At 41.8% G+C, this 26,392-nt stretch overlaps 1 protein-coding gene across 1 annotated transcript in view; it reads left to right on the top strand.

Annotated features, from left to right (window-relative positions):
- The window catches only part of nkd1 (NKD inhibitor of WNT signaling pathway 1), a 34,582-nt gene extending 9,058 nt beyond the window's left edge, over positions 1–25,524 (top strand). Inside the window, exons 4-10 of the mRNA XM_085448314.1 lie at positions 11,902–11,959; positions 16,361–16,464; positions 16,590–16,685; positions 18,317–18,464; positions 19,319–19,400; positions 19,851–19,978; positions 21,349–25,524. Of these exons, the coding sequence (XP_085304440.1) occupies positions 11,902–11,959; positions 16,361–16,464; positions 16,590–16,685; positions 18,317–18,464; positions 19,319–19,400; positions 19,851–19,978; positions 21,349–21,881 (1,149 nt within the window). The 3' untranslated portion in view covers positions 21,882–25,524. The remainder of the gene's footprint in view (positions 1–11,901; positions 11,960–16,360; positions 16,465–16,589; positions 16,686–18,316; positions 18,465–19,318; positions 19,401–19,850; positions 19,979–21,348) is intronic.
- Positions 25,525–26,392: the final 868 nt, after the last annotated feature.

Consider the following 26,392-nt stretch of genomic DNA (forward strand, 5'->3'; position numbering starts at 1 on the left):
AATTACCCAACCATAGTGCATGCATGCACTCGATAACCCCAGAAGAACTGCTCTGCCCTTTTTGCCAAGAAAGGTTCAAAATGGAACAAATTTCATGAGATATCTAACCACATACGCTTTTGGAGATGAGGTGTGTCATTTTGTGTAAGACACCCTCTCTTCTCTTTTAATCTGCTCCTATTCTCTTTTCCCTATTCTTTGGAACTGGGCTTGGCTCTGAATTCAGAGGGCCATAATGTTGTGATTTGTTACTTTTGGCAGTCGGGAACCACCTGTAAATCAAGGCCAAGCGACAGGCCGTCTCCATTCTCTTCCAAACTGTAGCTTTCACTTGAGAATTGACATTCCCAAAATGCAGTTCACTGGCTGGTTGAGAACATGTTATAAGGATTAACCTCTTGCTCATATCCCATTTAACTCTCTTGACTCCCAAAGAAAAAGTTTAAATAAAAACCTTGCTTTCTGTTCACATGTAATCTTTATGTCTGTCTGTGACTGTTCTCTATGAACTCTGTTAACTAGAAGTTCAACTGTAGACATCTCAGTAAAAGAAGACGCAGAATGACTACGGTTAACATGTTGGAGTGGTAACTGCTGTAAAGCATGCGTGCTAATAGTTTTGTTTACAGCTTTGGCAAAGTATATCTAATCCTGGCAGAGCTGGCTCTGTTATTTTTTAATACTCTACAATATCTCAAGTAGGGTTTGAACAAAGTAAGAAAAGTTTCCTAGATGAACCCCAATATTTCTCCCGTTGTAGGAAACGAAACAAACGTGATGAGTTGTCTAAATTGCTGTAGGGGCGATCATGGCGTTAGACTCTTGATCTTGACACCATGCTTCCCCCCTCTCCTCCTGTCTGGCAAGATGTGGCTTTGATAAACACTGTGATACATGTTAATCGCAGTGGTTACATATTTTTCAAAAGCTAATCAAGGTTGTTACCTCAAGTAACACGCAGGGTTTACTGCCCGAGGGGCTGGCTGAGTTGTAAAAGCTTATCTTTGCAGGTGTAAAAGTTTTGTAAATGGGTCATTAAAGTGTTGGCCAACTTCACACATAGAACACAAAAAAAGCGAGAGGGGGAGGGAGATTACTTTGGATCAGCATGTTTCTGAAGCATAGAGATGAGGGCTGTAAATCTCTGCTAATATTCCACTGAGCCTTTCAGGAGGCAGCCTTTGATGTGGGTGAGGTAATGTGACCAGCAGTGTTTGCAATGTTAATCTGACGTGGAGAAATGACTGGTGGCTGTGCACTATCGCTCCACAAAGGAAAGGCATCTAATCGCTGCCCTTGATGGTGGTGTAAAAAAACAAAAACAAAAAAGCAATAACAACAAATGAATTTGAAGAGAAAGCCAACACGTGTGCAAAATTTGCACTTTCACCACACGGACACGTGTCGTTTAATTTAACATACAACACACAGGGCAAGGTCTGCTGAGCCACACCATATGCAAGGATTTTTTTTACCCTGGTGTGTGTGTGTGTATGTTTGTGTGTGGAGAATCTCTCCATGACCTGTGTTGTGAACTGGAGTTAACACGGTAAGCCCTCCGGCATGTGCAGCCTCCTCAAACCCTTCCAGCTTTGTGTATTGCTGACCATGCACACTTTAATCATAGAGCTGCTTCCTCCAACCTGCCTGGTGATGGATCCAAACTCTGTGGCTATAATTTCCTTCCTGGGGTGCAGGAAGAGAGGTGGGTGTGCCGTGACTGAGGGGGTGTCAGGCATGGGGCCGCCGAGTCTGCGGAGAGTGTGTATGTCTTTGAAGCTCCCTCTGAGACGTCAAATTACACATTTAGCCCTGTTTAGTCGACAAAGTTTAAGGAGTTGCAATTGCTCAATTATTCTTTAGGTTTGTTATCCACTCAACTTAAGTGTTGCTCTTTCTGTAGAGGGGGTGAAAAATCAACGCAGACAAAGTGGTTGAGATGAAGGAGAGGAAACACTTTTTCATTGTGTAATCTGATTATAAGCCTTCTGTTGTGTTTTTGTTTCTCATTAAACCGGTAACAGTGTTGGTCAGCTGTGTAGTATGTTTACTATACAGTACGTCTAGCATACGCCAGATGTACCGTAAGGTGCTTCAGATTAAAAGCATCCACCAGATAGCAGTTATTTTGTGAAAGGGTGCATGTGAAAGGCTCAGCATCAAAAGATTTTCTTACTGTGACCCCTTGGAAAGGCATTGAGTTTCTTATCAAAGGCATAAAATTGCATTGTAAAACAGAGCAGATATGACTTCCTTTTGGCATTGCAGACTACTTATGAAATGTGTCTTACGCATTTGTTCAGAGTGCTGCAGTGCTCTGAAATTTTAGACAGCCTAAGCATCTGTTCTACTGGAGTGATTTCAGTAAACTACTTCATCATATCACGATAAGCCTGGTAGTCTCTTTGTAAAAACAAAAAAACAGATTTATCATGTTTGGCTGGAGAGAAATGCAGAGACATTAATTTGCCATGGCTCTCAGGCTGTAGGTGGTTTAAAAATTGGCCCCATCTTCCTACCCTCCATAAATGGGACCGTCTCACGTCAGCTTTGCTATGCTATATGATTATCTGAGATCTTTATTTCATGTGTGAAAACTGATCCCCTTTGAAGCCTCACTCAGAGGCAGTGCATTGCTTCACTACCTCACATCAACACCCTCTATCTTGGCTCCATCTCAGAGCGTCATGTTTTACTGCTATGTAGTGTTTTGAATGAGGCTGTTTAATGTTGCTGGAAGGTGAGGAGTAGAGCAGGGCGATATGGCCAAAAATATTTATCACGATATATATTTGAAAATTTGCGATAACGATATAACCGACGATATAATTGATGCGAGACAAAATACAACTCCACAACATTACTAGCGCAAAAAGACAACCTTCCATTTATTTTCACTTAAACAAGAAGCTGGTTTTTATGTACATTAAAGCTTTATAAAAATGTAACAGTGCAAATGCAAATTCCTTGCTGAAAGTTTAACCAAAAGGCATTTCCAGTAGAAATGGGCTGACATATCCTGAGCATAACCATGTATAATATCCACTGAAGTTAAAAAGAGGTGCTTTGCAACATTAAACTGCAGTGTGCAGTACGCATTTTTCGGACCATAAGGTGCACGGGATTATAAGGCACATTAAGCGAAACAAAGCAGTCAGATAAATCAAACTTTATTAAACTCATTCTTCTTGCTTCCTCCACTTCTGTACCATTGATTCATTAATGTTGAATTCTCTGGCAGCTGCTCTATTCCCATGTTGTTGCAGTATATTAATGACTAACCTCGTATTGTGGATGGATTATCTCAGTTGTTCTCCTGACTGAAGTTTGGTCCGTTTACAACATCCTGCCATGCGATTGCATTTGTCTCTAACCATGAAGAACCTTCACGTTAACTTTTATAAGTGGAAAAGTGTTAGTGTTCGTCCTCCAGCTTCACTGTTTATGTTATGCTAACATAGCTGTGTCGCTAGCGATCACATAGCACATCATTATATACCAGCTAGCCCAACTTCAGTAACCCTACAAACGTCACTGCTGTTTAGTTTCCTGTCTTCATTTATGTTGGAAGTGATAGCAGAGCTGTACGTTTGATTTTTTTCAGAAATCTCTCAGTCAGAACATGCAATATCATGCTTAGGTAACTAGCGAAACTAGCGAGCTAACTTCCGCTAGCTTCCTGCTAACTTCTAACTCCGTTAAATGTAATAACTTTTGTTTTCATGGATGCCTGGAAGTTAAACTTTATAGTTACACCTGGTAAAGCAGCAATGCTGATCGTTTTATTAAAGATGAAAGAATTTAGACAGTTTTTAACTCTAAGTGATGCTGCAGTGTTGTTTGACCTGAAGCATACGGAGTTTAGGACCCAGATTACTCCCAGATTTAAGAGCATCTTAGTCCGACAAATACGACAATAACAACGGCCGCTTGCATGTTCTGCAAAAAAAATGTGCTTTGTTGTGTATCTGACGGACAAACACCAAACCAGTTCCACATCACGGAAGTTGCACCATTTTTACAAACCAATTCTGGTTCATCTGTTTCACTCAACAATCGGCCATGTGCGTATGAAAAAAAGGCACTGCGCATGCGCGTTTACTCCCATTCTATCGCGATATTTCATTTTCCTATGTTGCCTAACATTATACCGGTATTACCGTGAACGGTATAATATGGCCCAGCCCTAGTGAGGAGCACTCCAGCATAAAGAGCTGAAAAAGAAGCTTGAATCCAGGTCTAAACTGTTTTTTGATGATTATTGGTGGTCCATTTTTTTCCTTCAGCGGCACCACCGTGACGCTTAGCATACATAGGATAGGTACTGCTCCAGATTCCAAGAGGTGTGTAGCTCAGTCCTTTGAAATTGCCTCACTTTACTTTTTAGGATGGTGAGGGGGGGAGGGGAGGGGGTCCTCTCTTGAGGTAACACTACACCTATAAGCTAATTTGCAGTTCTAAAACTAATAAGATTTTTTGTGGTTGTTTTACTCTTGGTTTTCAGCACTGGGGCTGTGTGTGTGTGCTTTGGAGCTTCGGAAAAATCCCCATGCTATACAGCTGTTTTCTCCATTAGTAATTCATGAACTTTCCTAATGGCTTCAGTCCAGGTTACTCGGAATCAGTCAAAATCATTCCGGTTGCCAAGTGGACTAGATTTATGGAAATATGTATAAATATATGGTGACAACTTCAGTGTGTCTTCACATACCTGGTATGAGGATGCGCAAGTCATATGTTTGTATTCTGTGATATGGCCTGTGAATTAACATATATAAATGCAAATATTGAACATGTTGTGGTTGCGAATCTTTTACAAGTGAGAGTAATCACTTCTCACTTTCTGCAGTACTCTTCTTCACCCCCTCCAGTGCCTGGTGGCTTTTATGTAAGTGTCAGTGCCCTCAGCCCTCCCGTGTTTGAAAGACTCAGGGAAGCAGCCATACTTGGAGAAGCATCGCTGCTATTTCCACTTTCTGCCTGTCTTGCCTGTTTGGCTAAATGGCTGTCTGTGTGCATTGCTCGCCGCTTCAAGTCCGCACCGCTGCTCAGAACTGTGCAGCTCTGAAGGTGTTTTCTTGCAACGGAGGGAGGGCCGCAGTTCTAATGAGATTTTTCCTGGGTTTTGATGGAGTGCCAGTAGTGCTGCCATTGCTCTCGAGGCCTGACTCCACTGAGCCCTGGCGCGCGATCAGGGAGAGCTGTCGTCAGTCGCATAAATTGTCAGCCTGTGTGGTGGGTCATGAAGGCAGACAGCATAGAGACCAAGAAGCCTTGTGGGACTTTCCCCACAATCACATACAAGTACATATTACTTGCACTTTAATGTACCCTTTTCCTTCAAACACAGACTTGAAGAAAAAGTGGCCCAGTGGGGTCCATGTCTGCAGTGCCTGTGTAAGAATGACACTAGAGGCAACTTTCTAACTTACCTCTGCAAGTTGGTTCTGTGCTGACATGTGCTCACTTTTTCACTTTTGCTGTCTCCTTGCTCTATCCAGGGAGGCAAGACCAAACCCACTCAGTTACTGGAAAAACAGTATATGAGGCAAAAACAGAGTTTGGATGATTGTAACAAGCTAGAATGTCAATATTTGATATGACCACAGTTGTTATTATTTTGAACTCCCTTAGACAAGCTTTCTTCTAAATTCTTTAAGTTGTCTTCTGGAATATGTTTACAGGCTTCTTGAAAGACATTCAAAGCTTTTCTTTGGATGTGGCTGCCTTTTGCTTCATTTTCTGTCAAGATGATCGTGCACTTCATCAATAATGTTGAGGCTCAGGCTCTGGGGAGGCCAATCCATGAGTGATAGTGTTCCACTGTGTGTTTCTCTATCCAGGTATGGTCAAAGGAGCTTGCAAAGAAAAGCGTATTGACTTTTTTAAGTTGCTTGAAGACGTTTCACCTCTCATCCGAGAAGCTTCTTCAGTTCTAAGGTCAAATGGCGGAGAGTCCCAGATTTAAACCTGATTTAAAGTCCAGACGCTTTTCTTTGCAAGCTCCTTTGACTACAATGACCTGGATGACTGAGAACCTTCACAGACCTATCCAGGTATGCTTTTACTGCCAGTGCAGTAAAAGCATACCTGGATATGCCTTTACTGCCTTGATATATGTTTGGGATTAGTGTCATGCTGAAAAATAAAACTGTTGCCAGTCAGACTTCCAGATGATTTTGCATGGTGGATATGATAGGCTGGTACAGAGCCTCCACTAGGTATTTTAAGACCTTTTATCTGGGTTAGGCTGGATAAAAGGTCTGTCCAGACATCACGAACTGCATCAGGGACTTATCTGATTATTTCAGGATTCAAATAAGGGATCCTTTGAGTCATTTATTTTTTACAATTTTCAGGTAGTAGTCTGGTGACCATGGGGATGGCTTCAAAAGGAAGATCCCTCACCTGCTTTCTTCGTTCCTTTCACGTCAGGAGCTCGGATACTCTCTGGTCGTCAGCCTTCGTTTGTCTCCATTGGTTCCATCAGTGCTGTCTCTCGTTTCACTCTGACATCCTGGTCTGTTCGTAACACCGATTCCTTTCCAAATCCGCCTTTAGCACTCCGGGTGTTACTAAAGTAAACTGTGTGCCCCTTCCTACCCATTGTCAGGTCTTTGCCACATTTGGATCTAGCCAAAACACAATCCATGTGTCTCACCCCGCACTGACATTAATCTCAGAAAATATTATTTTAACTGCCAACAAGGCCAACGTTTTAGTACCGTGAGGTTGTCTACCCGAAGCAAGATGAAAATAATTTGTAAAATGTGTTAATAGGACTGTGGCATTTTAATTAAATTTCCTTCAGAATGTGCTACAACAAATTATTTAGAATTAAATTGGCTTCGTATCAGGTTGGGCTATGACAAATATATCCATATTAGCTTTGATTCTGTCTCATGCACACTGCTATAAAAACTTTAAACAGTCTTCAGCCTGACAGCTCCATTGTACAAAGATGTCTGATTGCATCTGTGTGGGAACTGCCTAGTGAACTCACAGGGAGCTAGTGGTTTCATGTGTGTTGCCTCCTGCGAAGGCTACCCAGGCAGCTTTGTTTACAACAATGGGGGCGATCGTGGCTCAAGAGTTGGGAGTTCGCCTTGTAATCGGAAGGTTGCTGGTTCGAGCCCCGGCTTGGACAGTCTCTGTCGTGTATCCTTGGGCACAAGGACGGTGGTCAGAGGCCCCGGTGGCGCCACTGTCCGGCAGCTTCGCCTCTGTCAGTACAGCCCAGGGTGGCTGTGGCTACAATGTAGCTTGCCATCACCAGTGTGTGAATGGGTGGATGACTGGTTGTGTAAAGCGCTTTTGGGGTCCTTAGGGACTAGTAAAGCACTATACAAATACATACAATTTGTAAGGTAGTTGAAGTACATTGCTACGACGTTAATAAACAGTGACCTCATCATTTTCCCTTTAGTTAACAAATAAATATTGGAAATTTGTATCAGTCATCGTTTTTTTGTAGCTTGCTACCTTTGGATTTGGACTTTGCTATCTTACACATATTGCCAATTTAAATAAAATAGTGTGACGTTAACCTGCTTTTACCATTGACCCGCCCATTTTATGAGCACTCTCTTATTTTGTAATTTAACAGCCAAAATCACAAAATAAGTAGTAAATTATAAAACATCTTTAATAAAGAGTTAAACATGGACAAAGAGGTATGTAAACCCGCCATCTATGTCTAGACTATCTAAAGACACATTTTCTGACTAATGGGTTTTGGAAGGTTGAAATCTTTTCAACACAGTTTTAGCACCAGATAATATTTTATTTTTAGTTTGCTTTATACTAATGTAACCCCAATCAATGAAACAGATGATGTTAATTTGGCATTGTTTTTTATAACATCTAACAGCTGACAGTTTTGTTAATAAATAAGACAAATAAAAGACATTTAAAGTTGTAACACTGTATATGATGTTAGCACAATAAATATTATTAAACATTTCATCCGTCTTTGGCACTTCCAAATCCATATTTATAAAGTGTACCGTTGATGAGGTTTCCAAAACAGTTCCAATGGCCAAACTAAACAGGCCTTCAGACCAGTGAGCAATGTAGATGGGATGTTGTAATGGGACTGGCACACTGTGTTCTGTGTTACAGTCCAGTAATAAATCACTTTCTGGTGAAGGGGATTGAACAACTTTAAAGCACACAGGATTCACACGTGTACGCTTACACTAAAACGCTCGAAGAAGCTCTGAAAGAACGGGCTGCTATTGAAAGCGAAATGCTTTATGCTCTGGTTTCCACAGAACATTTAACATCATGTCAGGAAATTGTTTTAGCTGGTCCCAAGTCGAGAAAAAAATGTTTGTTTGTGCCCTGGAGGCTGCAGTTTGGGCTGAATCCCACAGAGACACTACTGGAAAGTAACTCCATGATTGAGTTTTCATAAAACTGCCTCAATGAGAAACAGGAGTGCAAACACCTAATGCTGTAACACCTATTGTATAACAGAGTCAGATCAACAGTGCGTCAGTGTGGATTTTATGTCATTATGGAGGTTTCAATTTTGTCTAAGCTGAGGTTGTGCTACTGTAGATGAGAGGGGTGAAAGGGCATCTTCTCTTTGAAGCGCTCTGTCACAGTGACCTCTGCCCTCTGAATTTACAAGAGTCCCATAGATGCCCATTACTGCCTCATTTCTTTTCCAAATAAGATTGATGGCTCTGTTGTGGTTACTGTTTTACATGCATTTTCAAGATTATTGCGGACACGCACTGTGTGTGAATTTAATGAGACATGGTCTTCTCGTTTGATAGCCCTGAGCATTCAGACTCATTACGTGTTTGTAAATGTTGCATCAGTCGAGCCTCGTCTCCACTCATTAGTTCAGAAATACATTTCAAGAGGATGACCAGCATCGCAGTTTAGGGCAAATCCATGTTGAGCTTTTTCATTTCAAATCCAACCAGCACGAATGAGTTCAAACTTTTATTTTTGTGGTTTTGAAAAATGTGACTTTTATATTTAAGATCAACTATAGCTGCTAGTATGTGATTTTAATTGCATTTTTTTATGTATTCATTATGTGCAAATGAGTATTTGTTGTTTCTATTTCAGGTGTTTTTTGGTGGAGTTTTTGACTCGTATTGCATCTAGAATTGGGTGATAAAATAACAAAAAAGGACATTTGTGTAGCTGAAAAGAAAAGATAACTAGAAACAATCATCTTTTATTTGGAATGACATAACAGTTGTGTTGAGGACGTTAAACAGGGACCTGTAATTCTTATTTCCAGCTCCACCTTTTTTTCTTCAATTATTCAGAATAATCTTGGCTATCTCATATTGGCCGTTTGTGAATTCCCTCAGCTCACTCTCTCCCTTTTAAGGCAACCCACTCATGAAGCCAACTTTCTTCTAATTGGCCGCCTGTTGCAAACAGAAGGTTTAAACAGCAGGTGGGTGGGGCTTTGGTTGTTACATCCATAGCAGCATGTTTGAGATGACCTTATAAAGACTGAAGAGCAGAGTCTAGTGAGGATTTGGCTGGTGAGAATTACTTGTATATATGCTGACCTCGTTATTTGGAAACTTTGACTGCATATTATATAAATAGGTCACATAAAACGCACAGATAATCCAAGAATCTTAGTTTTGCAGTAAAAATCTTCCCTTTTCTGTTGCTAAACAAAAAAATTGCTTTATTGTTCTTGTGACCAATTGAGTGGTGGGAAACCTTGAAGCAAACAATGTTTATTTTTAGAACTAAATGGCATTTTGGTGATTTGATCCATCATTGCCAAAGACAGAAGTTATGCTTCAAGGTAAAGTACTTTTGTAAGTCAGATTTAACCTTTATATCTTTATACTTGACAGCTTTACAACATGAAGTTTTTAATTAGACTGTCAAAAATAATCATTGACATGCTACATGGAAAAGGGAAATGCACTTTAGAGGAGAAATAAGGTTGTTCTGTTCCAGTTTTAGAATTATTTCTGTTTGGTCTTTTGGTATTTTCACATCTATTTGTGGTTAGAGAGTTTTGATCAGAGAAGAAGGCGAATGTGTTTGGATCTGCTTGTGTGTGGGTGTGTGCATGTGAAATTACAAAAAAAAAGAAAAAAATCCTGAGATATTTTCTTCTTAACACTGACCAGAGCAAATCCCAGAGAGTAACCCCAGCATGCTAATAATATAGCTCCCATCCATCACCACAGACAACAACCAATTAGTACATTCCTCTTCCCCCTTTTTCTCATGTTCTTGGCTAACCCCTCAATAATTCTGGATCATTCATCAAAAAACTGAAACACATTCAAGATGCTGTTTGTGTGCGTGCGTGAGGGTCTGTTTTTTGGTGCGTAAGGAATTAAAGGAATGTTTGTTGTGGATTGATTTTGTTTTTCTGGGGTTAAGTGACTGTGACAGTGTCTGTAAACCATTTGAATAGGTTCGCACACATCAACAGTCTCACTCCTTTGTGGCTTTTTCACTATCTGAGTTTAAAAATGAGGTGGAATTATGTATACTGATATAAAAAGAGAAGTCAATACTTTATCTAGTAATCATGCAGTGTTATTCTGTATTATTTTAGCACTTTAGTAGTGAGATATGTGTACTGTGGAAGGGAGTCTCTGTGACTGGGGCAAGTAGTGATTAACCGAACTCAGGCTGAATCATTTTCTTTAAAACAAGAGACTTTGTATAAGAAATTAAAACTTCCACTAGTAAACACTAGTATTATCAGACCTATAATGATACTTTATTTAAGATAACTGCAGCTTACTAGAACATTTACTGGAAATCCCAGGGATAAGTAACCTCAAAATCAAATTCGTATAATTTTCCTCTGGCCGATTCTCCTGTGAATCAGCCAGGTGTGAGTTGCCCAGATTTGCAGACATCTTCTGTAGAGCAGGGTCATGAAGCCAAGTTGGAATCTGTGTTGACCTACTCATACCAATAACAAACAGATTTTTCCCAGGTCTCTGCTTTGGGGTATTAGTCTATCAGCCCTTGTCCTGTGGTTAGTTGTATTCTCTTCCTCGGGCCACCCACGGTGTTGTAACCTAGCCAGTAGTAGACTGAGGAGAGTAGGATCAGCCAATTTGACCCTTTACCACACTGGAGTACTCAGAAATCTGCTCTCACACTGTAACACACCTGTCTTTCTCACATTTATGATCACAGAAGGCACAATAAACATGCACGTTGTTTTATAAAGTTCGTTAACAGTTGTCTGGGTTAATCATCGCCAGTGACAAGTCTGCTTTTTAACACATTTTGTGCAGTTTTAACAAGCTTTTCTTTTGCAGGGGTTTATGTGCAACGAAAAACATTCATGCATTTATATGCATTTGTCAGCCTGTGAGTAATGATTTTCAGCTGAACGAATGTGTTGCCACATGGATACCTGAGCCAGACTTTTCCATAGTAAACTCTAAGGATCACATATCCCTCCAGCCTCTGTGGTATGCACTAACAGTCTGAGCTTCCAGAAGAGGGGTCCCAGGTGAAAATGTCCCAGGATAAAAAGAAATCCCCAAGCCTGCTGCTGTAGTGAGAGTCTGACACTGAAATAGCCAACAGTCTTTCTCAGAACCCGCTGACGGGTCAGTGGTAGTAATTTAAAAATTTCTTTCATAGTCTCAAATCTGACTGCCAGTCTTTTGCTTAGTTTGTTTCAGTCCTGCAATTACCAACCTCTTAAACTTTCCGCTGCTGTTTAAGCTCAGCGCGCACTTGTCAAACTTTGTTCATATATAGATATATAAAAGCTGTAATTTCGATTCGGCCATGTCACTCTGCGTTGAAAAGCAGTGGTGTGGATTTGCATCGTTAAAGATGTTTGTTTTTATGTGACAAAAATATGACGACTTTTGCTTTATGTGACTTAAAACAATGATATATGCATCTTTTTCTTTCTCTGCTCAGGACTCCATGGATGAAGCATGTGCTGAGGGGATTGGCAATGAACACTATCGTTTAGAAGGTAGGTCTCTCCCAATCTTTTTCCTCTCTGTGGTGAAATTAGTTGGAGTACTGTTTCAGTTGAATGGAAAAAAAACCCTATCCCAAAAACACTATTTGGAATTGAACTTCAGGTATTTGTGTGGCTCTTTGATCCAGTGCTTCATCCCTTCCTCCTCTGCTCCACACCCATTCTCTAAGCCCCAGCAATGTGCTGATGAAGTCCCTTTTACTTTCCCTCCTGCCTTTTCACCTCCTCCATCTCTCATCCGCCCCTCCCCAGCGGTGCACTGCAAAGTGTCTCCATTCCCCCATGTTTTTTCCCTGATGTGATGTGATCCTGGATTAAGAGCTCTGGGAGGAGAAAGTCTCTCCCTCCCATTTAAAGACACGATTGGACGTGAGGTGCAGGCAAAAATGTAGGGTCGAATGAGACCAAGCCAGAATCTGGAGGCATGTCAGAAAATTCCGTTTTACTTCAGTTTCACTTCAGTGGATAATAGCAGAGAGACAAGAGATAATGTGACTGATAAATGGAGTTTGAAATGATTTTTAGCAACTGGGCTAAACTGTGTATGGGCCAAGCCTGTCCTCCCTTCAAGACAGATGTTGCTAATTAGAGTATGCTGCTCTCTTCATTCACTTTGATTAATAGCCACAGTTCAAGACAGCTTAATAAAAGATTTCATAGTTTATGTGTCAATATCTACATAGTACTGACCTCTAAAAAATGTTGTTTTTGTTTGAGAAACAGAGTAGTTACAGATCTTGCTTAGATCTCAGGTTGGGCAAAGCTGATTATAGCTTGAATTGTTAAAATATTTCTATAGGCATTTGATATGTTCATGTTGTCTGTTTTCAGTCTTGAATAAATTGACCTTTTGTAAACATAAAAATGGACTACTACTAAAAATGGACTACCCTAATACGAGTAGCTGTGGAAGTTTTATAGCATTAACTCCATTTAGTTTGATCAGATCCAGTATCTATAGATTTCACAAAGATGAGTACAGATAAAATGGGAAGAGAGAGAGAAGAAATGACAGCACGAACAACAAAGAGAAAGGGCTTCTTTTGTCTTAAGGAAGTAAGTTAAAGAAAACATGCAGCAAAAATTGAGAAGAGGAAAAAAAGCTCAGTGATGAAATTAGCTTAAGGATTATTTACATCTGTACTGCTAGGATTCAAGAAAACCTACCGTTGCAAACTTTTTTAATATACTCTTTAACCTTTTGTTGAAAAAGAGAAACAGTCCTTTCCATCATCACATCCTTTCACATCTGGCTCACGTGTTGGATACACAGCGATTACAGCTGGTCACAAAACTGCTGGAGGAAAAGTTACCTTTCAATACAAGAAGCATCCCATCCAGGCCTTCCCAAAATCATGCTGGTTCTGCCTGTACATATAGGGGAGGGAGTGGGGGGCTGCTATGTGTAATAAAGTATTTTAGCTAAGCCGACTGAGTGTGATTGCTCATAGTGTGTGGCAGCTTTCCCAACCTGCCTGTGATGCTCTCTCCGTGTGTGTGTGTGTGTGTGTGTTTGCATAACGCGTATGCATGCAAAGTGTAGTGCAGTCACTGGAACGGCCTTGGCATGGATGGTGCCAGACTCGACTGCCCCCATCTTGCCCCTCAGATCTGATGTGCAGCCAATCCCGTAGCGGCAGCTTCACTCATAAAGAGTGGGCTTATGTCTGTGATTGGGAGGGGGTCAGAGGGGGGGAGGAGGGTGATAACAGATTACTGTTACTCCTCCCGGCATTTCATTAGCCGTGAGATAAGCATCTCACCACCATATTGAGCCTGCTTCGGAACAGATTTGCCTTCGCACACAATGTTCCCTTTGAGCACCTCAGATGATCAAACAGCAGGACCCCAAATGCTGCTTCTCTCCAAAAAGTTGGTAAAAGCTCCCTGGGATGATGCCTTTCATTTCTGGCATTTTCCCCTACCCAGGGATGAGACAGGTCTGCTTTGATCTGCTTTGGATCAGGAGGAAAGAAATTGGGCTGTTGTGTCTGCTCTGTTGGCGAGCAAACAAACAGTGTTTCAGATTTGACTTGGCTTAATTAATTAGTGATTCTGTTTTACAGCCGGTCTGATCCTCTTCCAGAAGGTTTGAGAATGGAACTTCAAAGTGTGGTGGGAGGGGTTTGGGGAGGGTGGGGGTGAGGGGTGTGGCTTTATGGGTGGATACAGACTTTGTGGCTGTGATTGGGTGATGGGGATGGTGGAAGGGGAAACCTAAATGACCAGAGGTGAAACGTACTAGGGGCTACGGCTGAATACATCTGTGAGAATAAGGTAATGATGTGTCTGGGTAATTCATAGAGTTGTAAAGGTCCTGACTGGTACACCTCCTGATTCTCAGTTACATACTGTTTGTGTCTGTGGCATTGTGTTCTAAACAAATGCTTGATTTCAAAGCATAGAAGACAATTTTGGTTGCATTAGATCTGGGCTAACACGCAACACTGAAAGTTAGACTTTGAACTGAACAGCGACAGTTGAACCTTGTAATAGAGTAAAAAAACAACAACTCCTTCCTCAACTTTGACCTCATGTTTAAAGGCACTTCCACTTCACTCATTTCAAAGTCAAGGTTTATGAATTTATGTTTCTTTAGATACCAAAACATACAAAGAGTGGTTAACACCACTCTTTGATCATTTAAATACTCCACCGGTGAATTTCAGAGCTTTTATGTATCCCAGAAAAGGTGCTTGCTAATACAAGGTTAAACTAAACTAAACACGTTGTTGGAGACATTTAGCATCATCACACCAAATGAGATTAGAGATTAGTGGTGGTGGTGGTGCTGAAGTTGTCATGTTGTTTGTTCATAAGCTAATATTGCATTGTGACTTTTGGTAATTGCATATAATGTCACAACTGTCACAGCTGAATTAACTTGAGGAGAATATGTTTAAAATCATAAACAAATTTTCTCCAGTAAACCAAAAATCTTTGAAAAATCTCAATGGATTTTTTTCCCCAGGTAACCATGGCGATGCTTTCTTCCTGGTTGGCCTACAAAAACACATCATCCCTGAAGCACTCTATACAGACATTTGTGCCAACTGATTCATCAAAAGGCAGAGTCATGGAGCCAGTGCAGATGCATTCACATCAGTGGTAGATTTGCTTTCACACACAGTGTTCACTTTGAGCACCTCTGATCAAACAGCGGGACATAGCCTCACCTATGCTCACTGATTTGGGGTTGAAAGAACGCTTAGGTCTCGTGGTTTGTATTAGCACAACACTGTTACTTTGAACCCTGTCCAGGTGACTCTGTGTTCAGTAAAGAGGTGAATAACGATGTCATATTAATTGGTAAAATGTATGCGACACATTTTCCACAGACTGTCTAACCGTGAGCCTGGATGGTGATGTACGGTATATATCTTTCCAATAAAATGGTGAGCTCTGCAGCACTGAGCTGGGCTCGGGGGCCTCTTGGAGACCTTCAGCTCTGTCACTTCCACCATTTATATTCAAATGCTGGTTGCCATATTCTATCATGTTTTAGGCATGTTATGCCATTCAGTTTCATGTTTAACATCCCTTCTCAGGGTGAACCCACTGAGATGATATGCAATATATTGTAGCTAACGGCTTAAAACTATTACTATGTGTGTGGATGATGGAAGAGCTTTTGCCACCAGAGAATTAGGGCTGTCACAGTTTCAACGTTTCATCTCCCATCCTTGATTTTATTGTTTTGATTCTGTAGTACTTCTGCTCAATGGAATGATGAAGTAATGAACTCTTTGCCTAACTTCATGCAGAAAAATACAAAAGTGTTTTTTCAGTTTCTGGTAGAGGCTCCTTTAAATGTCTTTTAAAAAACAAGAATCACTTCCTTGTTTTTTTTTTATCGCTGTAGGGACTTGACCCCACACTGTCATGGATCAGTTTGTTCTGATTGCTAACATGAAATGTTCCAAAAAGCATTTTTGAACTGTGAGAACCAAACTGTGCTTTGATTTTCTGCAGCCTTTGAGCATGATCAAAAACAGTGTAAATAAAACCTACAACTTCAGTGCACCTCAGCAGCCCAGTGGAAAAAAAACCCCCCAACCAAACAGAAAATCCAACCTAATTTGCAAGTTGTTCCTAAGCTCATCAAAGTGCTGTTCTGCTTGCAAAATATATAACTGGGATCAAATAAATAGAAATACAATTTAATGATAAAAAGTGTAAGGCAAAAACGGTTAAGAGTTTGGCTGTGTTTTTACATCCAGGAGCGCTGGAATGGATGACATGTCTTAATTGTGGCTGCCAAACTCGGAAGTCAGAGCTTACAAGGCGCACTTGATTGCAACGACATATCCTCAGGTTGTGGCTGCACCCAATGCTGCCATCCTCAGGCTCTCTCTTTTATCTTTGTGTGTGTCTGTGTGTGTGCCATTGCAGTGGCTTTACCCCCGGAGAAGACAGACAGCTGCTGTGTGGAGGAGAAGATGCAGGAGAGGGACAGCCAATCTCCCGCAGGGCCACAGAAACAGCTCCAGTTTGAAGTGAGTGTCAACACAAAACAGGACATTTATTACTTCCCCCTCTGGATGAAACTAGGGCAATAGCAGGACACACAAATACACACTCACACACTGTATGGTACTGATTCAATGCTGGGCTGTTTCAGGAGTTGGAGTGCGCTGTGTCTGTGGAGGAGGATAACAGGCAGGAGTGGACCTTCACCCTCTACGACTTTGACAACAGCGGCAAAGTTACGCGAGAGGTAATCGCCTGCTTCAGTGGAAAAGCCTTTAATTGCCTAATGAATAAATAAAAGAAGACGTGATAATAAGACAGTGAATACATCCAAATAACTGCCAAAAACATGCACTAAATTTAAATTTAAATCCTTGAAACGTGAAATCTGTATTTGTTTATTCTCCTGCATGTTTCACACATTAAAGAGATTTGCACAGAAAAAGCCTGGCCGGCAGTTTGCTTATCCTGAATCATGTCCCACCTTAGGTTGGAATAAAAATCAATAACTTCCCTGTTCACTTCTTTTTGGTATCGCCACACCCGAAAGGGAAGCATGGATAGAAAAAGCCTGTAACCCAGTCTTACTTGTAAGAACTGAATCCAGCAAAGGTACGTGTTTCCGCTCCTGTGAGGCACCTTGTGGCTTGCGTCTGCCTGGTACAGATCTGAGAGAACATCGAGAAAGGCCCGTGTTTTTTGAGAACAACTTGAAACAGCGCAAAGAGACTGGAGCTGTCCTCTGTGTGGTTGGCTGTGCAGCTTTTTTGGCATTGCCTGTGGCTCCACGGCTCATGAGACAGCGGCTTGGAGGGGGGAAAGAAAAGCTTTCTTCTCCAGCTCTCTCTCTCTCTCTTTTTTTGTAATCCATTCACACAAATAAAAAGAAAAGGAAACCCAAAAATGACACGGGAAGCTTTTATTTTATTTTAATTGAAATTTTTTACATTTTGTCTGTGTCTGAAACCAGTATGTGGAACTGATCCCTGTAGAATTTATAATAGTCCTTTTTATGAGTCATAGTGGTATAGTGAGTAAAAATCATGCTTTTGCAGACTTGTGTGGTTCGGTCTTGATTCTTAGCAGTTATAGTGAAACCCTCTTACTTCCTAAAGACATCTGAGATGCAGCACATGATACGAGTCTGGACATTTTACTTCTGTACCCAGGAAAGAATCCATCATAGTTCCCGATACTTAAGCGGGAGTCATTAGTTCAGTGCAAAATATACCGATTAACGAGCCACAAGAGCTAGCACTATGTTACAATGTGTGGTCACTCAGCTTACTGCTATGTGAACATTTTTCATTTTAGAGTATTGACAACAAAAGTTATTTGTTTGTATAAACAGTTTTAGCTTTTCCCCTTTTCAGCATAGTATTTATCTGATCCTTGTTTGTATGTGTTACTATGCCTAGATGTTGCCGCTACTGTAGATGTGTATCTTCAACAAATTTAACAAATATAGAAAGTGCAGCGCTCACAGCTTAATACAACTCATATCAGGCCTGACAGGCTTCCGTGCCACTGACAAGACATTTGTTTTTATGAATTTATAACTTGTCTTTATACCCAACTTGATCGCTTCACTTGGAAAGCAGAAGTAACTGATGCCAGTTTCTCTGTTCACTGTTGTCTAAGACACTTCTGTAAATTCTTCGCTAGCATGATATTTATTATGCATGGTCTAAATGCTTAAAGCTTAAGATTCTTGGATTCAGAGTGTCGGCATAAGAATACTCTCCCATGTTCCATTTCTCTTGAAAATCTGTATTTGTACCAGTGTGACTAAGAATCTGCAAAATTGAACATTTAATTAATGAAAGATTAAAAAAACGCTCTCCAATTTAACAAATTCTCATCTTCTGTTTCCTGCAGGATATCACCAGCCTGCTGCACACCATCTACGAGGTTGTCGACGCTTCAGTCAACCATTCTCCTGGCAGCAGCAAGACATTACGTGTCAAGCTCTCTGTGGCTCCTGACTCCAGCCAGCGGTGGAGGAGCTGCACGCAGGGTGCCGCAGGTAAAGCTCGCATTAACGCAGTGGGTGGGAGCAGCGGAGAAGAGAGGGCATTTCGGGGTCCCCCTTGTGTTGCGTGCTGTCAGCTCATCCAGACATGTGTTTGTTGTCATGCAGAAAGGCGGCTTCTTCAGGCCTGTCAGCGCTTTGTTCCTTGCAGTTTCGGCGTCGCTCCATCTCTCCCACTCAATGGGGTTCATTTTTAATGATGGGGGGAGTGACAGAGCCAAGAGAGAGCCCCCTCCCTCAGCGCCTTCAAATACTCTGAAAGAAACCTTAAGAGATGTGCTGAGTCCTTTTGATAACCACAGCCATTTTTCTTTTCTCCAAAGTTCCCTTTTTTCCCCCCTGCTCCCCCTCTCTTCGTCCCCCCTTCTCAGAGCTGCTGGGAAAATATAGCTGCGTTCAACTTAACTTTTCTCACTGACGACTTGGTAAACAAGTCGTCAGGGAGAAATATCTCAAAGAGTATATATTCCTGTGTGTTTGCGTCCTATTGTTTCAGCTATAAATATCTGTCAAGAGATTGAGGCAGAGCATGCTTTGAAAAGATTGCTGGTTGACTTCATGCTAATTTCAAACCGCATCAGATCTCACGTCCTTAATAAACTATTTCTGAAGTCTGCATGTTTTTTTTTTTATTCCACGCCTTATAAAAGACTGGGAGTTGAAAATAGAATAAATGAAGCACTGTTGTTTTTCCTTTTCTATAGATCTTCAAAGTAAAACCCCAAAACAAAGGTTGCTTTCTTCTGAGGCTTGTGTGACTGTTGTCGTTCGTGCTTGGGTGCGTGTGTGTGTGGCAGCTCTGTGTTGCTCTCTTTGATAATAGCCTCCTGTCTTTCACACATACTCAGACTTACCCCACCCAAGAGAGAAAAATGACAAGTGCATTGAAGACCCCAAGAGTGCAGAGAAGAAGTCTCGAGCACTCCTAAGGTAAACCCATCTCTCTTGTACGTGTCTCAGTGTCTGCTGGTTGTAGTGTATACAGTTGTATATGAATAAGCAGCATGTTAAGGCTTGTGCCACTGATTTTTCAATCTAAAAGTAGAAACATTCCTACAAAACACGTCTAGGGGCAAAGTTTGTTTTAGGAGGACTTCTTACATGGCTTCTGTAATATTCCTTTACTCTCTAATTAGCTGTGCCCAGTGCATTGCAATGAGGAAGAATAAACAGCAGAGACACTTCACTCTCTGTGCTGTTCAAGTACTCCCAGTTGACATTCAAACCAGTGATTTTCCTATCACAATCTCACTTCTCTAACAATTACCGTGCCACAGGCTGATCATAAGGAACACTTGTTTTACTTTCTCCAAACATTACCATAGTGAACCTCAGTGGCCCAAACTGCTACCTAATGAGCGGTGCCGCTTGTGTCCACAGGCGCCACCACAGTGACCACCACACCCAGCCTGGCTGCCAGCGCCACTGTGTGGATGAGAACCTGGAACGCAGGAACCACTACTTGGACCTGGCAGGCATCGAAAACTACACGTCCCGCTTCGGAGCCGGTGAGTGGACAGGGGCCAGTGGAAGGGGAGGGGAGGGAGAAATGCAGACGGTGGCCCTTTGAAGCTGCATCCAGGGGCCCTCATTACTGCGGCACCTGCTTGGAGCCATTAGATGGAACTAGCAGCCCACTGCACTCCTCGCCAGTACAAACATGTGGGCTCAGGCAAGCACAATACATCAAGTGTTCAAGGCTAGAGCCCATCAACAGAGTGGCCTGTTGTTAAGTGAAGTATTAGGTGTAATGAGCAACAGCCTTGATCTGATGGTTAGTGATGACGTGATTATTTTAATGTTAGCTCTGTCAGGAAAGTGCTAACAGAGATCTGCTCTCTGTCAAGTTGTTTCAGGGTTATCTGCACGGAGAAAGAACCTGACACGTGGCTGCCAGAATCCTACCGTCAAACCTTAAGACAAAATTTATTAGAAAGCTGGTCACACAGCATTTTTTACACTGTGGTTCACTTTACTTTTATCAAATTCTTCTTTTGCCATTTGCTATTGTTAAGATAGCAGAGTTGGAATAGATGGGAAATTTGGGTAAAGAGAGCAGGGGAATGAGATGCCACAGACTGGGAGGTTATACCATTCTTTGCCACACAATATGCTTTCTGTCATGGTCCTGGGCCATGTTGGCCCAGTGTTCTTAGTTTTCTTGTATGTTTGTATTTTGTTCCCTGTTTAGGCTCTGTTTCCTGAGTTGCCCTGTTGTGTTGTTCACTGAGTGCTTTCCCTTTGTGACTCTCACCCCCTGTGTGCCCCTCTGTGTATTCATGAGCCCTCGTCCCCTTTCGTGTTTATTCCGTGTCTCCCCTGCCCGTTATGTTGGTGTTCTCCCCGTGCTCTCTCTCCTCCTGTCTGAACCTCTGTACTTCCTGTTTCACCTCTACCGTCAGTGTTGTGTTCACTCCTGCCATGTCCCGTGATTATTATCAGTGTCACCTGTGTTCCCCGTGTGCTCCCACTTCCCTCGTTAACCCTCTGTGTATTTATGTCTGCGTCTCCCTCAGTTCTGTGTCGCGTTCTCCCTCATGTTGTGTGTGTTCCTCCCTGTGTTTCTTGGCGAGCTTTGTATTTAGTTTTCCCAGTTTAGTTTCGTATTTCCTACGTTCTGCCTCTCCAGCATTAAAGCTGTAATTTTTGAGTTCATCCCCGTGTCTGTGAGTTTTGCATTTTGGGTCCTCCTCCTGCCTGCCACACAGCGATCCATGACACTTTCTAACCACTCGGTCATTGAGTTGCTCCATTTTCTCTGATTTTATTACTGAATTTAAAGGGCCCACTTCACTTTGAATGTCAGTTCTGTGACCCCATCATAGTTTGTAGTTGTTTGCAGTTGTTTAAAATAAACATTTTTGTCTCTCCTTCACAGCCCCTGCTGCAGAGATGACTAAAGCAGAGCCTCAGGCCAGGTCATCTAACCAGACTCGTTCTCGCTCCCATGAACCAGAAAATGGTCACTCCCATCCCCATCACCGCCGCTTACAGACTGTTGTGGACACCGTTGCTCCAGACAACCTCCACTCTGCCCGGCTGCGAGGCCAAGACTCAGGGAAACATGCCCTCCGTTCTCCAAAGACACACAGCCGTACACCTCCTGCGCAGATCAATGGCAGAGTGATGAGGAGCCGAGGTATTCCCCCTCCTCCAGCTCTACCCAGTCAGACTCCTCCTCATCAGTCTACAGCTCCGTACCGCAAACACAAGCAACGATCCAAAGAGAGCCAGGGCTACAGAGCCTTAGGCCCTCTACCAGCACCTGGGCCAGTGGTGGAGAAGGAGCAGGTGAGAGACCTACCTAGCGTGCTGCTCTATGAGGGGGGTCTGGCGCAAGTTGTGCAGCGGCATGAGCATCACCATCACCACGAACACCATCACCACTACCACCATTTTTACCAGTCCTGAATTTCCATCCTGCCTGGAACAGCTCAGCACTCCTGTAAGGCCACAAAACCCATCCCGGTCAGCAGACACAGAGTGCAGGCTGCTCCCTCCTAAAACTCTGGGCAGTTACCCATGTAGTGGCATGCTGATAGACATTGAGGTGGAGAGGAGGATCATGGGACGGGTGCACATACTGACATGTTGTTAATCAGTATTATTAAAGAGGTTGCCAAACATAGAGAAGGTTGGGTATGCAGCAGGAGGCCACAGTACAGTAATATAAGACTAAGGAGCTTGAAGGTGGGGGGTTGAGAGGAAGCAAAGAGGAGCTGCTCACTTGTTCCTCTCGCCCTGGTTCTCTGATCCTCTACTGGATGAACTGTACAACTCCAAACCAGCACCACAATCCTTCCAGACCACTAAGCCAAAAGGTTTTCAAGGAAAAGAGGGACAAGAGGAAGAGTGACATTAAGATGAAAACATATGAAGGAATTTAAGTGATTGCAGAGCAGGGTGCAGTGTGTGTGTGAGAGAGCGAAATTTTGTGTGAATGCATGGGTAAACAAGGGTCTGCGTGTGCGTGTCTGAGTGTCACAACACCGCTGTCTGCTGAAAACCACTTGAAGTGCACTCGTTTGTGTGTGAGTATTTAATGTAGGCTGTAGAGATGATTATGAAGATTCTGATTTAAGCATACAACGCCCCGTCAGCAAAAATGGGAAGGAAAATGTTGAAATGTTCTAAAGTGAAAAAGAAGAGCGATCCTAAATCCGCTGCTACCTCTAATTTTATCCTAATTGTTGTTGTAAAGGTGACTTTGACTAAGTATTCAGAGGTTATTTTCAATGTACTTAAACATTTTTGTCACAATCTGCAGTACTGAAATGTTGAATAGCTCCTTACATTTATTAACTAACATTTGCTGTACATAAAGTAAATATTGTTGTCAATTTTATAAGCTTTATTGATAATGTGATATCTTTGTATTCACTATCTGAAGCTCTGTGTTTTCCTTCACAACTGCATTTTTATTAAGACCACTAGCAGCCTCATTTTTTCTATCAAACTCTGTTAGTGATCCAGTGTCACACACTCCTTCACACTGACTTTCAACTCTCACCCAAATGTAACCTGTAATTATGGCAAGTGACTAAAATCCCAACCCTCAACAGTGCTGTTCAGAAGCTCCAACTCATGACACAAGCAAAACTCAGTTGCCAGTGTTTTTAAAATGTTATGTTATTTTATGTTATGTCCTGTGATTTTTTTTCAGACAGCAGTTAGCTTTTAGAATATATCTGGTGTAAAGATCTTGATGCGCTCCAAGAAGCTCTTTCTTTATTTAAATATTTAAAATGTTAGAGATAAATCACATAGCTTTAGTGGCATGTTTGCATAAATTGAAACCTTGTTACCAGCACAAGGTGGGTGTGTTCATTCATCACAGTGCAGTGTGGCCTTTAACAAGACTTATTTACAGTTTATTATTTATGCAGCAAAAATGCTTTGCTGAGCATGCATGCAATATTTCCGAAGTGTTGTGTTTCGGCTATTAGCAGAGACACATATTCACACTCCCAGAATTTGTCCACAGTTTTGCGCACTCTGGTTTTCTGTTTCCAAGTCTAGTTCTTTCCCCAATTGGTAGCAGCTTTGTCATCCTTGCCCAGGGTCACACGGCTTCTCCCTCTGTTTCCATGGCATCTTCCTGTCCCTCAGCTGTCAGCAGGTCTTTCACCGTGCCGCCATGTGGCCTCAGCGCTCAGCCAACAAGGCTCTGTTTGTGGTGCTCTTTCAGCTGTCTCATTCCTCTGGTGCTGGATGACATGGGGCCCTGCAGTCTCCACTGCAGCCATAATTTACCGCTCACTGCTGCTGTCCTGCCAGCACCGGGACTGTCTATTCATATTGTCCCCTGATGCTCGAGGGGACTAGCATCACCATACCTGTGCCATCTCAGCTCTGACAGAAGCAGTAACCTACTAGCTGCTGGTATGAGAGTGCTGATTTCCTTAATTCTAGGCAAGCACTTTTCAGTGTCACACTGAAAAGAACTTGCCCCTGTGCAGCTGTAGTTTTCTGTGTTTAAGTGCCTTGTGCAATGGAAATCTACATTCAGAGGAAGGGCGTTTTCACCATATGGCTTTTGCAAATCAGGCCCCAGGGCTCATAATTGTCCACAATGCATCCACTTGAAGTACATTGAAAGGATTGTTTTTGATTGTCTTAGTTTGTCGTAAGGGTGTGTGTGTGTGATTGTAATACACAGGAATGCAGCGTATGCCAGTCTTGCCCTTAGCCCTGTGGTGTTGTCTCACAGCTGTAGCCTGTTTTCAGCAGAAGCACCGGTCAGACGGGCCATCTCGTGGGACCTGGTGGCAATGACGGCCTCATTTTCAGGCTGGGGTCACAGCTGTGCTCCATGCCTTAGCTTTCTCACCTCTTACTGTTTTTCCTAGATAAAAAGTCATTTCTACTGGAGCCCTCTCAGCGCTGTAGGTTTGTAGATACTAGTTTCCAAATACGAGTGTGAAAATGGTTCTCCTGTGGTAATGGACAGTGAGCAGGCGACTGTAGGGTGGTCTCATTTGTCATGGTGGACGAGAGCTTCTGAAGAAATTTGAGTGACTCAGACCAAAAGCCAGGTTGGAATTTTTAAAATTTCTTTTAACCCTGAAAGTGTTTGACTGAACACACAGAGCTCTCTCTTCATTTGAATTTTTTTAATGCCCTGCTTCACATTCATAGACTAATCTTCACTAAAAACCTCAAATGTTCTTGATAGCGTGTGCCTCAACAGCATTTGTTAAGGGTTGGGAAAGCAGTTGCGTTTCTGGTTTGTCGAGCAGACTTTCTTTGAGGGAGCGTACCTCAACCTCTAAGAAAACTTGTGTTCTTACAACCTCCCTCTCTAACCAGCACTGTTGCTATCCCTATTGTTTCTTTTATCACACCAAGGTAACGGAGTTATATTTTGTGAGGAAGAAAACTCAGATTTTTTGTTGTTGTTTCGTTTCTTAGCAGCCAAGTCCTCAGCTGTCCCTCAAAATCTAACAAAATGTATTTTTTATTACTCTTTTTGGCAGATTGTTATGTGGGCATGAGTGTAACATGAATTTCAATGTATGAATGCCGCTTTTCAAACATAACATTTTAATCTGTGTCACACAAACTGCTTTTGATGCACCTACTTTGGTCCTGTTGAACTGTCAGTATTCTGAGTCACAGTAGTATCTAATGCACCAGTAATTTGCTTTATAAGATTTATGTATCATCACTGTTTTTAACCTGATGTATATATTGGACTGCAGAAAGGTTAAACCAGCATCATATATAAAGATAGGGTTTTTTATAGTTAAATAACTGTCAAGGTTTTTCATTTTCCTGCTGTCCCATAGTATCCACAGTGACCGTCCCACTTATCTGGAAGGAAATCTGTCTGTTCACCCACAGAGATATACACTTTCACTTGCTGTTTGCTGTAAACCTGTTTAGCTCTAGCTGTCTTTTCGCATCTTCCATGGTCATCTAATGTTTTTTTTCTATTTCCATGACATTTAGTTTATATTAGATTGTATTTGATTAATTGCTTTATTTATTTGATAGCAGATCTGTGCCAAGGGAAAATACCCTTTTATTAAAGTATGAACCTGTTCCTATTAAACTGCATGACTTCTGGAGTTACTTAAGAATATTTTCTGTTTAATGTTTTAAAAATTATGCACAGGACATACAATATCAGAGATCAATATGGAAAGCTGTGTCAATTTCCTCTTTTTTGACTACATGTCAGATTCTTTTGAAACTATAGCAATGTCTTCATTAAGTAGTCATTAAGCACTCATAAAAACTTTACACTTTGTCTTATGTACACTTTGTGCATTGAAATATAAGAAACCAGTTGGGATGTATAGATATGTTATCATGGGTTTTTTTGTTCTTTTTTCAGTGTATATAGATTGCTACTACTCTTCCTCCTCCATAGTGATGCACAATTTCTGTAGACTGTAAGAACTGTAGACTGTATCAATATCCCTATAGATACAATCTACATGACTGTACCTCCTAGGGGAAATTACTGGACCTCAAGGTAACTGCATGTCAAAATATCTATTGTCAGAATACTAAACCCTGAGTATATCCATCAAAGTGTGTCTGAAGTAGTGTGGATGCTAGATTTAAAAAAAGAGCTTGTATGAGAGTGTGCGTGTAATTGGGTGAATGAGGGTTGGACTAATAGTGTGTTGAATGGTCAATCAGAATGAAAAAGCACAATATAATCACCAGCCCTTCATCCATGTTCAGAAAAGGTAAAATGTATATATTACCAAGGCGCCATAATGAGCATGTACAAAAACAAAATAGTCGAATGATTTAATGTTACTCTAATTTTAGGTTCTACAGTTTCCTTGCTTATAGTGAGAACCCACACAAACACAGGGATAACCTGAAACTCCACGCAAAAAGGCCACAGCCAGAGCTGAGCTCAGGGTCTTCTGTGGTGTGGTGGTTAGCACAACCACACCACCATG

The sequence above is a fragment of the Copadichromis virginalis genome, linkage group LG1 (genome assembly GCF_057382275.1).
Source record: "Copadichromis virginalis isolate Kocher_CV1m ecotype Utaka linkage group LG1, C_Virginalis_male_GT1.1, whole genome shotgun sequence".
Classification (NCBI taxonomy): domain Eukaryota; kingdom Metazoa; phylum Chordata; class Actinopteri; order Cichliformes; family Cichlidae; genus Copadichromis; species Copadichromis virginalis.